Consider the following 17,566-nt stretch of genomic DNA (forward strand, 5'->3'; position numbering starts at 1 on the left):
CGAGGCCAAAACTGTTTAGATAAGCACCTCATCAAATTACATATATTGTTTCTCACAATACAGTTTACAGCAATTTGATACCTCAAACCGATCTCGACATGTGGTAAAACTGTTAAAAGTTTGCAACATTACTTAAAATTATGTACTTCAGAGTATTTGTTGCAATTATATCAACCAAAAAGTATTGTCTAATTTTATAGAGGCAAAGCAAATAAATATTTGTTTTTAAAAGTTCCCACAAAGATATCATTTTAAGCAATATATTAGATTTGACCACTCTTTTCATATCTCCCGAATGGTTTGAGGTATCCAATTGTCGTAAACGTCATTATGGTATTTATATCTATTGAAAATCATATACTTAATTGGATGTGATACTTATCTCAAGGCTTTTTCCGAAATAAATTCTTTTAAAATGTCAAACTTCTAATTCCTTGCCACTGTGTTTCTACTTATTCGAAATACGTCATATGGTGACCGTAGTATTGGACGTCAAGATTTTCTAGATATATACATTACCCTGCCCATGTCACTTGCGTTATTACTGTTGTCGAGTCCTTAAAAATTTGATTGTTTTTCAATGCTTGAGGCACTGTAGAGTCATTTTTCAACGCTGCATGACGAGCGTGGTATTGTACAATTTCGTTTTATATGTAGATTTGAAATATCTAATAATCTGACGGAGTATCATTTGAAAAATAAAACTACGTTGGGTTGGCAACACTGTTAACCTTATGGTATCGCAGTGTGCCAACCAATGTCGCCTATTTGCATAGTACAAAACTTCAGCATTTTTACTCCATTAATTTAAAACTTACGAGGCCGTATCAAGATAATGGTGTATTGTATCAGTGTTGAAGAGTTTCATAGTCAGCCGTTGGGACTTTCATGGCCCAGCTCCAAAGATTATCATCAGATTTTAATGAAATTAATATGAGACATTGGAAAAATATATTCCTTCAAACTGAAAAACAATAATCAAACATATCCTGAGTTTTTGAACAAATGATAACTGGCCATGAAATGTGGGTGTTTGAATACGACACAGACACAAAACGTCAAAGTGCCAAATGGTACACAGCAGCATCTCCTCGCAAAAGCTCGAATGAGTAAGTCGAAGGCCAAGGCCATATCTATTTTCTTCGATGCCAAGGGTGTGGTCCACCACGATTTTGTACCTGAGTCAGACACTACCGCCAACTGGAAGCTGCATCATTATAATGCACCAAGCCACACCTGCTTCGTAGGCAACGACTACGTAGCGCGAAACGACATCGCAAGGCTTCCTCCTCTTTCTCCCCCAACCACCCTTACAGTCCAAATCTGGCGACGACGGACCTTTTCCTGTTCCCACGAGTGAAGACAACAGTCAAAGGACTTCCATGGGACCGTAACAGAGATTAAAGCGGCTTCGACGTGCTGTTTGAAGGGCATTCAAAAAAAAAAAAAAATCCATGATGCCTTCCAAGAGTGTTGTCCGCAGGCCCGCAACCAGCCAGAGGTCTGGGGGGGGGGGGGATGAATATGTTAGGGAAGGGCAAGTCATTAAACATTCTCTTACCAGCAGCTAAATTGTGTTTTTTTGTGCTCATAATAGCATTTTCTGTTAAGGTTTGGAGCGGCCACGGAAAGTTTAGGGGGACCAGGTCCACCTAGCACCCCTCGGGTTGCGGACCTGGTTGTCTACCTTAAACCTACCTATAGCTCAACAACTGACTATTCTCTACTTGTTATTTCATACTTTTGAATTACCAGTGTAACACATTTTTCTGTGGCATCGCTAGTTCAAAAATATTCATTCGTTCCGTAAATGCTTGCAAATATATTATATATATATATATATATATATATGTGTGTGTGTGTGTGTGTACAAAAGCAGAGGACTGATTCCTAAGAGTAAAACAAACAAACAAAAAAAAAAAAAGTTCCAATAAACATAGGGCGAAAGCTGCGACGTTTACGTGTTATAGGCTGACGAAAGCGTGGGAAAACAAACTTTAGAGTTAAAGATTGCACAAACTACTGAGCGTAGACGTGATGCGGCATGATACCATCAAAGGATCCTAACCTGCTCTATCCAAATTTGCAGTTTAATGATTTGTGCATTGGCGGCGCAAGGGATTCCCCAAAGGATGTTATGATTCTCATACACTTTATGACGCAAATTGAGTGAACAAGAGCATGTAAAGGACGTCTCACTGTCTGGAAATAATACTACGTGCAGGTCAGTACTCATATACACAGATTAAAAGATGGCGGATGAGGTAAATATTAGAGACTACTGTGCGTGGTTGCATACCTCTTCAAAAAAGTACTAGTAATGACGTTGTACTTAACTGAAAACGTCACGTCGCTACAATGTAAAAATACGTACAACACAAGCCGATAGGTAACGGAAATAAAGAAATTCCGATTGCCTATCTGGTCATATTATTGACATCATATCGCTTTTAATGCTGATCTGTTACTACTGCTACTATCATTTAGTTATATTTGTGTTTCGTAATGTACATAGTCGTCTGTCATTCTCTCCAGTATTTTCTGAGCTCCTTCGTGGCTAAGTGGTTAGCGCACGCGCCTTTGGCGTGGGAGACCCGAGTTCGATACCTGGCGGGAGATCATGTGGTTCGGATTCCACGTTAATCAGTACGTCCCGTCCCATATAGCCTCGCTGCTGAAAGGGACGTTAAACTCAAAATCAACTCAACTCTCCAGTATCTTTGCAAGAAACGGAACTTCGGCAACTTGATACTTGTTTGGTTCTTTTGCTATCCCCTTTCATTTCTTTGTTGCATTGTGCGTGCACTGGAGTCATTGCACATGAGTGAATGAGCTGGTTTGTTCGTCGCTTGCGACAGAATGGGATCGACACTATGGACAATTAAATTAATCCTCCTTTCTGGTGTGTATGCCCAACGCCTGTGATTACAGAGGAGATGGAGCAGTACACACGTAAGGAATTAGAAGACATTCATCTAGCATACGGGAAAGCGGATGGTAATGGCCATCTGGCACAACGGCTGCATATACAACAGTTTCCTAATCGTACAATTCCACACCACGCAACTTTCTCCAAAGTAGATCGAAGATTACGAGAAACAGGATTGCTGGAAGCACACAAGCCTAATGCTGGGCTAAACAGAACCGTACGGACTGTGGCTTTTGAGGAGGACGTTCTTGCTCGAGTTCAGAGAAACCCTTCCACCAGCACACGGGTAGTAGCTGCTGAAGTTAACGCTCATCATTATCAGGTGTGAAACGTGCTTTACGAAAGTCATGTGTGCGTCCAAAAGGTGCATACATTACATGACGCTGATTATCCATGTAGGCGGGAGTTCGTCCAGTGGCTACGCGAAATGCATGCTAATAAACCGCGCATCATGTCTTATCTTCTTTTCACAGATGTTGCTACGTTTTCCTGTGATCGAGTGTTCAATACTCACAATCAACATTTGTGGTCTGAGGCAAACCCACACGTAATATCAACTCATGCCCATCAGGAACGGTGTTCTGTGAATATGTGGGCAGGAATCGTTGATTATTTCATCGGACCGTATCTACTACCACAACGCTTGACCGGATGGAAGTACCGAATATTTTTGGAAGAGGTTCTGCCTGAACTATTAAGAGATTGTGCCACTGACTGTTCGTCGAAACATGTAGTTTATACACGACGATGCTCCAGCATATTTCGCTGCGGAGGTGCGAAATTTTCTCTACGCATCCTTTCGGAACAAATGGATCGGCAGAATCTAGGTTACCTCGTTACCTACGTTACCTAGGTTAACCCCTTAGATTTCTTTCTCTGGGGCCATATGAAACAATTAGTCTATGTGACGCCTTTATCATCAGGGCTGGATTTGGTTGCTGCTGTCTGAATCATTAGGGAAACGCCAGGAGTGTTTCAACGCGTCCATGGTCCCTTTGCCGCCGCTGTAATCTCTGAATTGAAGTGGCGGTTCGAAACTTTGAATACCTTTCGGAATGACAGTTGACAACCATCCTCTTTTCATTTCAACAAAGACTCTCCTCTGTACCTTACTCCCTGTACCTCTCTTCGGTATGCAGTCCCGTTATACGATTTGGGACCACACCCTGTTACAACGAATATCGCAAGAGGGACGAATGTTTAGTTTCACGTCCGTCAGATTAGAAACAAAAGAACGTATTGTAGTCGCATGAATGTGATATACTGCGAAATAAATGTGCCCAAACAGTTATGTGTATTATTTATTATTATTATTATTATTATTATTATTTATTATTATTATTATTATTATTATTATTATTACGCGTTCTTTATTTGTCTTTTAATAGTAGTTTTTTGTTAACTTCCTGTAGTAGTAAAATTAGACGTGTTCACAAAGCGTTGCGATATCATTAATATGAGCAGATCAGCAATCGGAATTTCTTTATTTTCTGTTACCTATTGGCTTGTGTTGTACGTATTTTTATATTGTAGCGACGTGAAGTTTCTAGTGAATTCTTCTACAACGTCTTTACTAGTACTTTTTTGAAGAGGTATGCAACCACGCACAGTAGGCCCTAATAATTACCTCATCCGCCATCTTTTAATCTGCGTGTATGAGTACTGACCTGCCACATAGTATTATTTCCAGACAGTGAGACGTCCTTTACATGCTCTTGTCCACTCAATTTACGTCATAAAGTGTCCGGGAATCCCTAACATCCTTTGGGAATCCCTTGCACCGCCAATGCACAAATCTGAAAACTGCAAATTTGGATAGAGCAGGTTAAGATCCTTTGATGATATCATGCCGCGTCACGTTTACGCTCAGTAGTTTGTGCAATATTTAACTCTAAAGTTTGTTTTTCCACGCTTTCGGCAGCTTATAACACGTAAACGACGCGGTTTTGGACCTATGTTTATTTTGACGTTTTTGTTTGTTTTACCCTCAGGAATCAGCCCTCTGCTTTTGTGCAACGAATTTAGCGCCATACTATATATATTGGCGTACACACGCATCACGTGTATTAAATTCCGAAATTGTAAAATACACTAAGGAAGTTTTCAAATTTTCTTTCCATCATAATAATTTGAATATGAGAGCGCAAACAATGATTCGGAATTCTACTGTGGATTCTTCTCATCTTTGATGCAATATGAGTCGTTCTTTCGTGTGTGAGAGAAGCGAAACAAATTCATCCCACTTCGCTCGGGTCGAGTAAATTAGCATAGCCACAGAGCTTAGGCACCGCCCTATTTCCTCCTCTCCCGCGATCCCATCTGCCCACCGAAACGGACTTTAAAAAAAAAAAAGTTTGATTACACTGTACCTAAGGATAGGAGTTTAATGGGCTGCTCTGTGTGACAGGCGATCATCAGAAATGCCCCAGCCAGAACACGTGAATAGAGAGTAACATCAAACTTCGTGACCTACCCTATGTTGCCAAGCCTCTCATACACATTAATTTGAGTTGCGAACTCCATATTATAATAACTTTTTCCTTCAGTCGTTCCTCATTAGTATACAGAAATAAATGTACTTTTCTTAATTACTTTTCTTCGTATTAATTGGGATGGGACGTACATTATAGAGCTGTCCCTGAGTGTAATATAAAATCACATTCGTAAATTTCAAATTAAAAGAAAAAAATATTAGAAATGAACTTACCCATTGTCATTTTGAGAAGATGGTGACGGAGCTTCTTGTTTGAAAACAGTCAAGGATGGTAATGCTAGCAGGGCCTCACTGCAATGGAAAAAATAAAATGCTTACATTAGTCATTCATACAGATTGAAAATACATTAGATGCTCATTGAATTAACACACAATATTTATATATATTAAAAAAAAACTAAAAATATAATGTTATGCATTGGACATAAGCAGTACGGTTGAGCAAACAAAATAATGACTTCTAAATAAAATACCATATTTAACTTTCACGTCCCAAGATTATGCTCTGTAGGCTAAAGAAGATGAATGATCAATGAAAGAGGATGATTATGAAAGGAACTGATGAAATAAAAAATTGGGAGGAAGCGGGAGAACCCCGAAAAACCCATAGATACAGCTTTTTCTATCACAAACTAACGTGACCTGGGATCGAACAAGAGACCCGTTCGCAACAGAGATGAACATGCTATCACTGAACCAATGTCAGCAATGACTTAACGGAAAAAAAAATACAAAAATTTAGATCTTATCTATTATACAAAAATATAATAAAATTTTACACTTAAGCTACTACATGTAGTGCACGAGAAAGTACAAAGCACCAATGGTATTCCAAAGATTCATTCACTTCCTAAACCGAGTGAGAAATCCTATTAACTGAAACGTTGTGTAGCATAAAAAGCATACCGTATAACCAGCGGCTACGATACACAAACTAAGCCAGGAGTATTTTAGTAAATCAGTTAACTCTCGACATTTAAAATTTGATTGACTATATACATTTTCACTTCATTAAAATCAATAATTATTACTTCTTGAAGTTCCCAACTTATTACTTCGTTTCACTGTTTTTCCTTATCACAAATAAATTACAGAATATGGGCATTCGTAAGTTATTTTTTTCAACTTTGAAGGTTGTAATTGTGTCACTAAAATTATACTAGACTTGCGAATATCCCCGCATGCTACTGCAAGCAGTATTTTGCGTTTTCTTTTTCTTTCTTCTGTGCGTTTCACATAGAATTCATCCGCACTCAAAGTCTCATCCGAAATTAGATCGCCTCGTATTATCATATTGGTAAATAGACTCCCTCATTTAATTATTTTAAATGAAAAGTCCAAATACCAAATTTCATGTTTCTATTTTAAATGAAAAGTCCAAATACCAAATTTCATGTTTCTATTTTAAATGAAAAGTCCAAATATCAAATTTCATGTTTCTAACCTAAACGTATTCCGAAATAAGGACATCTTATTAAAATTAACTGCAACTACCATCTCTCCTCCTTTCAAGTCGAATATCAATAAATCTTTCCTTAGTAATCCCTTATGTTAAGAATCCTATGTACTGTCCAAATTTCAATGAGTTAAGTTGATTTTGAGTTTAACGTCCCTTTCAGCAGCGAGACTATATGAGACGGGACCTACTGATTAACGTGGAATCCGAACTACATGTGCTTCGCCGGAAATCGAACCCGGGTCTCCCGCGCCAAAGGCACGTATGCTAACGCTTAACTACGAAGGAGCTCTGTCTAAATTTCAAGTTTCTAGCTTAGATAGTTTGTCCTAGGCGTTGATCAGTTAGTTAGGATTTATTTTTTCATGTATAGAGATAAAGCATTTTGTTACAGATTTGGCTTATGCCATTCAGTTGCTGTGATATATATATATATATATTTAATGTGACGTGAAGAGACTTGTTGGTGATATTGGCTTGATAATGAAGCGCACAATATTCCTTAATGTCTTGTTTAGCAACAATAATAGCCTTACCAAGAAATGTAGAAAATATTGATATTGTAGACATAAATGTTCTTTTAATGGTTCTTCTGTTTAATGGTTGCAGTTGGTTGTATGCCAAGGTATTTGGTTATTGAAATTTGTCTACCGTTTTCCTCTGTAGAAATATAATAATATAATGAACTAAATAAATACTTTTGTAATAATTCCAATAAATCTCGTAATAAAGTAGTAATCAATAATTTTAAAACCAGTGCTACAGCAAGTAATTTATAAATGTATTGACAAATAGGCTGAAGGTCAACTCAAGTGCTACCAAACAATTTTAAAAGGCCTAAGGTGATGAGATGGAGATTAAAGGCAAGAAACGTACGATATTCCAGGCCATTTCATGCATTTTAATGAAGAATATATAAACGTGTGTTTCTTTCCGTATCTTCTCTTCTCTCTACAGAAAATATCAATAAATAGTATTATACGAAGTTACAAATTGGAATCAGTTTAAGTAATTGATTCATTACTTTTATTGTGCTTGTTTCCTTCGAAAATGAAGAAATTTAAATATGGTGAACGAAGAAAAACTTTTTTAAAAAGTTACATTGAACTTTTGCAACCATATATATATTAATTGCTGTATTATGGTCTATGGCGCAGACAATGATTTTCTCTTAGCGTGTCATTAACATACATTAGGCCAGATTTATAATTATGTATTAATATCATACTCTAGTATGATCACAGGCGTTTATAAATTTGCCAATTCAATGTACTCATATTTCCTTGCATACTTCAAAGAACTAAATTCTAAGATCCTCAATCCTTACATTTTATTAAGAGGTAGGTCTCAATATTTGAAATAGATTTGAGCTACACCTTAATAGAGCTTAGTAGAAAATAACTGAAAGTCGGAAAATAAAATGGAAGAAAATTACAAGGGAAAAAAAAGCAGGAAATTGAGCAACGGAAAATTAGGTGACATAAAATAGAACGAAAATTAAGTAAAAATTGTGGAATGTCCCCGTGCCTCTGTGGTGAATGCGTGTCCTAAATAGTGCACTGAAAAAAAAAAATATCAGTGTGTTGACAATGGGGTATACATGCCAAAAGCCAGCACTGACTGCCACGCATTCAGTGGCAATTGCATGATTAAACAATGGAACTATTCTGCGTATGGGCCTGCGTAGCAGTAGACTTAGTCGGGTCCGACGCTAAATGCAATCCACTGACGACAGTGAATGAAATAGGTAGGATTTTTAAGACACTGGAATTAGATGGAATCACACTGCCTGATAAGTTGAATCTTGGTGCATAACTCCTAAACAGAGACGGGCTAGCGATGGCAGGATGATGTTAAGCCTATACTTTAAGGTACATTATTCCTGTACAGCAAACCTTCATAACTGTTATATGATCACTGGAGTGGACTAAGTATACCCATTCATCTTGAGCTTCCTAGCAGATGGTTACTCGCGCTAACAGGCGCGCTAACAGCGATCGTCAAGGGGCGGTTCCAGAAACACAACAGTAAATTTTGTTTCGGACCATAATCTCCGAATTCACCAGATATTATCAAATCGAATTTTATATATTTATAGTACCGAACAACATAAAACATATATTGCTATCTCATCAAATCCATACATCACCGAATGAGACTACTGTTTTGAGAGTGAAACGCAGTTCTCCAACTAGATAAGTAGTCATAATGTAATTATTCATCGGTGTATACTCTGTTTTGTAACTAGTTCTTTCGTTTCTTTCAGAATATAACTTTCGTTTATAACAGAAAGTAATGCAATGAAATAAATTTTCTTCTGACAATTAAAGACTTGAATATGCACAGTATCTGGAAAACCAGCTACTGTGAAAAGAGATACCAGATACTGTAAATGAAAAACCAGAATAAACATTAAAATAACACAAAAGTAACTATCCCACAAAAATAACTAGCCTCAAATTGTTCGAAGAGTCATATCTGTACAAACAAGAACATATGCATGTATTATGTTTATCAGCATGCACGTGAGGCAGTTGTCTCGTAATCGGAAAGTCCATTGTTCGGCTTGATAATGCCACAGTATGTTTTTGTGCTCCTTGATCGTTCAAAGCTAAAATACTGTCTATTCACAAAGGGTTGTGGCGTTCAACGCTAAAATACGAGAACGAATCAATAAGTAAAGCACAAAAATTTATGTAGAAGAAAGTATAACAGGCAACATATCAAGAACATGTGCAAAGTAATGGCTCATGTTAGAGCTAATTTTCAACACAATCCCAAGCCTCTCAACACATTTAACTTCTCTCATCATTACACAAACTTTAAAATATCCTGTCCAATATGTCCCCTATCTGGTAGTATAGCCATCTGCACACTCCCGATCTGGCTTTGTCAACAGAATTGAAATAATTGCTGGCCAGGAATTTCTCCATCGAAATATCGAATGTATTCGACAATGTTTTAGAAAATGGATTAAAAACTGTCTTATCAATCAATGGCTGTGACATATTCGCTTGATGCTATTGCTGGGACTCCAGGTATGTAGCAAATCGCAGGATTCACAAAGTAACAAATAATTTGCACCATCTAGAGGTGTTTCTACACTGCATACAACCATATCATTTTCCTCCGAATTTTATTCGGGTTTCCTCCTTTTGTCCACAAAATACGTACACCTCTCAACTCTTCACAAGTACATGACTGTAATACACGGACCATCTTTGCTCAGTAGTTTACGCTGCTATTGTTAGAGGTACACCTGGTCGAACAACTCTATCGATTACTGTACGAACTTCAAACCGCATGTTCGGGACCACGGCCGTAGCGGATTAGCGATTTTGCTGAATCATCGAACGTCAATGTAGTTTTAACGGAAATACCGAAGAAGAATCACTCTACACAAAAACGCAACGGATTAAAACATGTATTTTGTGTGTTTGCGCACATTCTGAAAGTCTGCAAACGATATCAATATCCTACACAATATTTCATAATTCTAGCAACTACGGGGTTTTAAATATTCTTATTTATAATTCTAAACATTAATAAAATTAAATCCAAACAAAAACATGCCACAAGAGAAAAAATAATACACTATAACGGTGTTTAAAATAAGTTGTAATAAGCTACTCTATAGGTTAGCAAGAAAGACACATATGAGCTTTTTTTTTTTTTTTTTTTAAGTCTGATATCACGTTGCTTCTGTAATTCAGATTTCTTTTTCAAAATATAGTTACGGAACATACGCAAAAAATCACTTCTATAGAGTTGTAGGTTTTTGTTGGATTCTGCAAATTCTATAAAAGTATCAATGTATCAGAAGCCTGTTCTCACTAGGTTTTACCTTTATCTGTTATGGCTCCTCCTCCTCCATCCGATTCTACCTCCTGAACCCTGGCTTCTCGTTGCTTCACAACACTTTGTCTAATCTGTTCGTCACTCAATTCTTGGACCACTGGAACTTCTGTCGATTTCGATCCAGCCTATAACTTCCTCACGGGGTATATCTGTGAAAGGGTCATTGGCACAGCTTCTACCAAATCTCGCATTATATTTTCATCATTATTGGTAAATTTGTATCTTGATCCGATTCTTCACTATTGGAACAAAGGTTGCGCTAGCATAAATAGAATCATTTCCTTCACCTGGGTCTACGATAACGAAATTGCGAAATTTACACCCTTGACGATAAACTGTTCATGGAAATCCTTTACATCAAAGTTGCCCAAAAGATCTATAAAACACCTGAAATTTAGAATCACGCCTTGTTTCGCGACCAGCCGGTCAAGGTCAACAATCACCCGAATCCGCTCGAAAAAAAAAAATAAAATAAAATAAAATAATATAAAAACTACGAGGCTCGGCCGATGCTGGATTACATAATGTGCCGAACCATTAATGTCGGATTAAAGAGCGCTACTGTACTTCCCTTGCTATTTTCACGTTCCAGATCAAATATAATATCGGGTGAAAAAAAAATGTGCGATACTTCTCACTTTCTTTCAAATGAAAACTACACTACTTTTTTCCCTAAATGATAAAGAATAGTGTTACTTCTAATCTTCATAAGTACTCGTGTATATATATATATATATATATATATATATATATATATATATATATATATATATATATATATATATATATATATATATCACTGAATAAGGGTGGAATCAACTCCGAAACAACACAGTTAATTACAACGAAAACCAAGCCAATTGACTGTTTTACTTAACGAATTTTGTTTGGAACGACTTTAGGAAAGAAGTCTTCCAAACGATGGTATGACATTAGACGACTTTCAACAAAGATTTCAGAAATTCCTCACTACAGTTCAAAAGGACATCGCAACTTCTACATATTATGGCAAAGAAAGACATGTTTCAAGCACTGAAAAAAAAAAAAGTTATATGCTCCTTATCTATACAATTCCATACGAGGTTGAACAGCAAAGTACCGAGACTGTTTTTTTTTTTTTTTTTTTCTGCCTATGGTGACCACGCTGCAGCCTATTACCACCATGTGTTAGTCTTTCCCCACAACAACCACAAACGGTGCGCACCTACAAAGTTTCAATCAGGAGTAGCAGCTTGAAGACTGATGTCGTGTGTTTGCTTCTCATCACGAAATATTGCATAGCGGTGTGCCATCTCGTTCTGTGTGAAACTCGGTAGGAATGCCGCGGTAACGTACGGGAACTTTCAGTAGGTTTTTGGTAAATAAGTTTTATCATGAGTACAAGTATTTCGTTGGCACAAAATGTTTTCTGAAAGCAGAACCAATGCTGAAGATGAACACCGCAGTGGGCGACCATCAACAGCATGAACAGATGACAACACAGCCAGGGAAAGTGAACTTGTGCGAGCTGATCGAAGATTAACCGTGAAAATGATGGCGAACGAACTGAACATTAATCGGGAAACTGTTCGCCTGATATTGACCGAAAATTGGGAATGAGAAAAATGTGTGCCAAAATGGTTCCCCAAAATTTTACACAGCAACAAAAAAAATCAGTGGAGGACAGTGGCTGATGATCTGTTGGAACAAGCGAAATTGAACAAAGAATTACTGAACCGACATGCTTCTATCCCAAAACGAAACGTCTAAGTTCGCAATGATGTTCGAAGGAATCGCCAAGACCAAAGAAAGCGCGCATATCAGAGTGGAAAAAAAAAATCATGATTTTTAAAAATCATTTTTGTTGATTTTTTTAAATTTAAATCGATTTTTTTGATTTAAATCAAATCTTTCTCCTTGTATACTGCAAGTCGCGAACTGAAGAAAAAGCATTAGCAATTAGTATTAAATGCTAATTATGCCATTTAAGTGAAAGTATTGGGGTTGATTTTTGAATTATCCCCAATCATTAACCTATATCAATCCCAAACAATGTTTTAACCTTATTAAATTATGGCTCTTTTTAAACGTAAATTATAGACTTTCAGTCAAGCAGCTACAGCATCATCCCTATTTATCCTAGGATCATGGTGCATACATCACTCTCTTTAGAATAGAACAGCTTCTGAAACGATAACATTCACATTTCCCTATAATGTCAATGAAGCGGGAAATTTTGATAGTAATCGGCATTTTTTTAACTTTTTTTTTAAATTTTGATCCCCTCTGGATTCCCCTGTGTTAACGCACAGATCTAAAAATCAACTGGGAAATACTAAGAAGTGTACTAAATGTGTGTAAAAAATTTCAAGCTTCTATCATGAGTAGTAAGGGTGAGGAAAGTATTTAACAATGAGCTAAGAACATTCCAACAATGCCCCAGATGACCCGGATGTAATATAAAAATTTCCTCAGACATCCCTATTTATCCTAGGATTGTGATTTGTGCATTATTCTCTTCAGAATAAAACAAATTTTCAAACGGTACCCTTCAAATGTCTTCATCATGTATCTGGGGCGGGTAAATCAAACAAAAAAGCTATGTTTCTGATAAAAGTATTCTTCTTTTAAACATTTTTGCCCCTCTGGACCCCGTTGTTTCCACACAGAGATCTGAAAACATCTGAAAATTATTAAGGGGTGCACTGAACGAGTGTGCAAAATTTCAGTCTTCTGAATGCAAAATGTAACCCGCCAAGTAATAATAATAATACACATAACAAAAAATACCATCTTTTTAAATTTATGACGTCATCACACACTATGCCTCAACGCAGAAAGGCGTGAAAGCATATGTAACGTGTTCTAGAATGCCTCCAGTCATGAAGAAAACGAAGTAAAAAGTCTTATTGGTACTTTTTTAATCGAATAATGAAGATTCGAATTTTAGGTACCCTATCACCTAAAAATAGGTGATATAATTTAGAAGGTTAAGCATTAAGGAAAAAGTACAGCAACGTTTATCAAAATGACTTTTTTTTTTTTTTTTTTTTACAAAAGTTACTTATATTTGGCACGGGCCTATTTTTAAAAACTCAGAACTAGCTTGCGGCATGAAATACATAAATTTCGTCTAAACTTATAATAGAAAAAATGGAGGGGGGGATAGGACCCCTCTAAATACGCCCTATTATCTAGGAACAGACACACATAAAAAAAGAATTTTCTTCTTAAATGTCGATAGTGATTTTCCCGTTGAAATAGTTAACGATCTTAAAAACCCCAAACCCAATGTTACGAAAAGAAGAAAACAGGATTGCTCCATTACCTGTTCAAAATGGGATTTTCCCTAATCATTTTTTGCATGACATTTGTTTTCATACTAACACTGTACATTTGAGTCTCATTGTATTATGATTATTAATTTCCATAATCGAAATAACAAAACAGAAACGGGATTTTACTTTTCACTTTAAATTAATTTAATTCGGAATTCGATTTAAATCAACGATTTTTTATTTAAAAAATCAAGTGATTTAAATCAGACCGATTTAAATCAATCCACCCTGACGCATATCGATGTCAAAAGTAAAATGTTTGTGTGCTTATTCAATGGGTATTACGAACAAAGAGAGATTACCTCCAGTCCTGACAGTAAACCAACATTACTACTCCAGGCCAGACAGTAAACCAACATTAATACAAACAAATTCTCGAGACTTCAAAAATGGGTCCGTCGTGTTCGTCCAAATATTGTTGACAATTTCTTTTTGCATTGTGTTCTGGCCAGTTTTTGACGTCAAGGATCATTGCAGGGCTACCACAACCTCCTTACTTATCCGATAGGGCCCGGTGATTTTTTTTTTTAATTCCTAAAATTGAAATCAATAATTAAAGGACATCATTTTGCAACGGCACAGGGCATCCAAACACCTGCAACAAGGGTTTTCGCTGGTATACCAGATGAGTTCCAGAGGTGCTACCAACAATCGAAATGCCGATGAAACTAGTGTGTGCAAGCACAAGGGAATTACGAGTTCACTTTTTATAGTTGGAGAAACTAAAATCATCCTACTAAAGCTACGATCAAGAAATTAATCTCGTATTTTATACTATTCTGCATTGTTACGGGATCTGTTTCTTACCTACAAGTACGCTTCCACCTTTTCTTTTCATAATACCTGCCCCATTTCTTTTCTTTTTTCTCTTTTTTTTTCACTACACAGTTTTCTTGTCTTATATAAATCTTATTGTATTCCCACTGTTTTCCCTCCAAAACAACCATGTTCCCCGAATCAAATTAGTTCATATTTATGGAATAGACCTCAAAGTTGGAATTTGAATATTTTAAAATTAAGCGAAATAATAAATAAAAGTATTTTTTAATATATAATTTAGTAAGTTAAACTTAAATAAATTCAATACCTGCACCATCTTGATTTTTCCACTGATATATATGGTCAAATATTTTTTTAATCTTTGAAATGAACACGAATCTTAATATGGTTTGACTTTATCGACTTCTTCGAGTCTATTTATATGTTTTTATATTATGAAAATTCCGTGATATATAATTTTCATATTCGTAAATCAAACATAATTCAAGTATTCTTATCCTTATATTTAATAAACCCTTCTATAATACACTTTTTTAAAACTATTATTATTCGACTTCAAAAGATATAAAAAGTAGAAAGCAATAAAAACTGCTAAAGAAGCAGAAAATAATAATAAAGAAGCATTTAAAAGCATTATATATATATATATATATATATATATATATATATATATATATATATATATATATATATATATATATATAAACTTTTGAAGTCTAAGTCAAGCCAAAAAATCAGTTCGGGATAATTTTATGAGGGATTTATTTGCTTGGTTAGTGGCATAGACTTCAGCAACATTTATGGATAATAGCAATGAATGATTTTATGCTTTCACGCGTTTTATCATTATTATTATTGCTTTTTAGCGCTTTTTTTGAAGCATGTATTTTATTAAGTTTTTATTTTCTGCTTTTTAGTGTGTCTCTGAAGTCGGTTACTTTTAAGTTGAATTTTTCCACTTTTTCGTTACCTTAATATACCAAGGTAAACGCTAAATCCCTATAGAATGGGTCAGCCCACGAAACATGCGTAAATGTTAATTATACAAACTTAATGAAATCACACAGTCAAAATTCTCGTTCAAATTCTATAGCAATGAATTTCGTTCATTACTTCAAAAGGCAGAGATGGAGTCTTATCTTTGGGCCGCTGAATCCGTATATTTAAAACAAACAAACAAAAAAACTCGATACTTCTTGTTGTTTCTGATCAGGGGCGCATCCACGCGGGGGTCCTCGGGTCCGGACCCCTCCCAAAACTTAGTAACTTGAGATAAATTTGAAGAAGTTATTAATTAAATTATACTTGTTTAGCAGAGAAATGATTGATGCAGCAAAATGATTTTATGGCAGCACTTAACAATAATTCAGATGTTGAATAACACTAGTGTAGAACAGGTAAATGTACTGTCTTATAGTATTGGACGTCCTCCTTCCCCAGAAATGAACACTTTTCAATAAAAAAATCTGGGTGCGCGCCGTTTTTGATACATGAGAATCCAAAATTATAAATACAAAAGTGCACGTCTACTGTTACCGGTTTCAATGCTGGGTTCTTATATCAAAAGGAAGATAGACTCCTAGAAGGAACCTGTTCGTGAGACGATTAATCCATATTAAAAGCTATATTTCGCTATCTTTTACCGTTTTAGCTCTGACGTATATCAACAAAACAGGCGGGCGGACAGACTCGTTTTATAAAATTTCCCATACATATCACAGAAGTATATAATAATAATAATAATAATAATAATAATAATAATAATAATAATAATAATAATAATAATAATAATAATAATAATGTGCAAGGAGTTAAACAGCTTTAAGCCAAATTATATTATAATACTTCAGTTTTAAACTTTCAACTTAGTGTGATGGTAATTACCGAATTTCTGAAATGTTTCGGAAGACATGAAAAAGGTTCCACAGTTTAACAAGCTACATTGAGTAGAAGCTATAAAAAGTATTACATAATGTTTTCTTACAAACATCAATGAGATAATTTGGATCCTGTAATTTCGGTGAAAACTTTTCCAAAAAACAAAACTATTTCTGTGGAAATGGATTCGGTTTCCGGAGAACAACGAAACACCATTCTGGTCAGAAATAGAACAAATTTTGAAAATTGAAGAAAACCGAAACCGGACCAGGTAAAAAACCGAACCGGTTTTGAAGAAAACCGAAAACCGAAAGACCGGTTTTTGTGCCCACCACTAGTACAAAGCTGCCAATTCTTAATACGTAAATGATCACTTTATACTTGTATTATTTTGGGACTATTCCGCTGGAATACATGACGCTTTCAAATCCAGTCAGATTATATAAAAAAATTGTTAAAATATATAATAATTTCTGGTCCAAAATACTCTGTATTTTGTTTAAGTTAGCCTCCCGACTGAATTGGCCACTCTTTGATGGAACCAACAGTGGAAACCCAGATAATATTTCACTGGAAAATAAAGTTCAATTAATAAGTGACTGTACGTATGACGCAATTTAAATCAAAAGCCATTGAACTGATTTCAGTGAAACTAATTTCTTCAACTGCAAGCTCATATGGCTATAGGGTATCATCGTATTACCATGTTTACATCCTACAGAAAAGACCAATAAAATAATAGGTTAAGCAATGTAAATGATAAAGAGGGACTAATTAATAATTTCCTTATGCTTAATTTTTGATTGCCTAACGATTTCCATGAAGCGCGGGTGAGTTTTTGAATGCGAGAAAAC

General features: G+C 35.8%; 1 protein-coding gene across 8 annotated transcripts in view; it reads right to left on the reverse strand.

Moving 5' to 3' along the window:
- The window catches only part of gem (transcription factor CP2 like gemini), a 402,232-nt gene that overhangs the window by 144,388 nt on the left and 240,278 nt on the right, over positions 1-17,566 (reverse strand). For all 8 annotated transcript variants that reach the window (XM_081736308.1, XM_081736307.1, XM_081736306.1 and 5 more), the window contains one exon: positions 5,637-5,714. In XM_081736308.1, the coding sequence (XP_081592434.1) occupies positions 5,637-5,714 (78 nt within the window). The remainder of the gene's footprint in view (positions 1-5,636; positions 5,715-17,566) is intronic.

The sequence above is a fragment of the Thermobia domestica genome, chromosome 13, assembly GCF_964235325.1.
Source record: "Thermobia domestica chromosome 13, izTheDome1.hap1.1, whole genome shotgun sequence".
NCBI lineage: Eukaryota > Metazoa > Arthropoda > Insecta > Zygentoma > Lepismatidae > Thermobia > Thermobia domestica.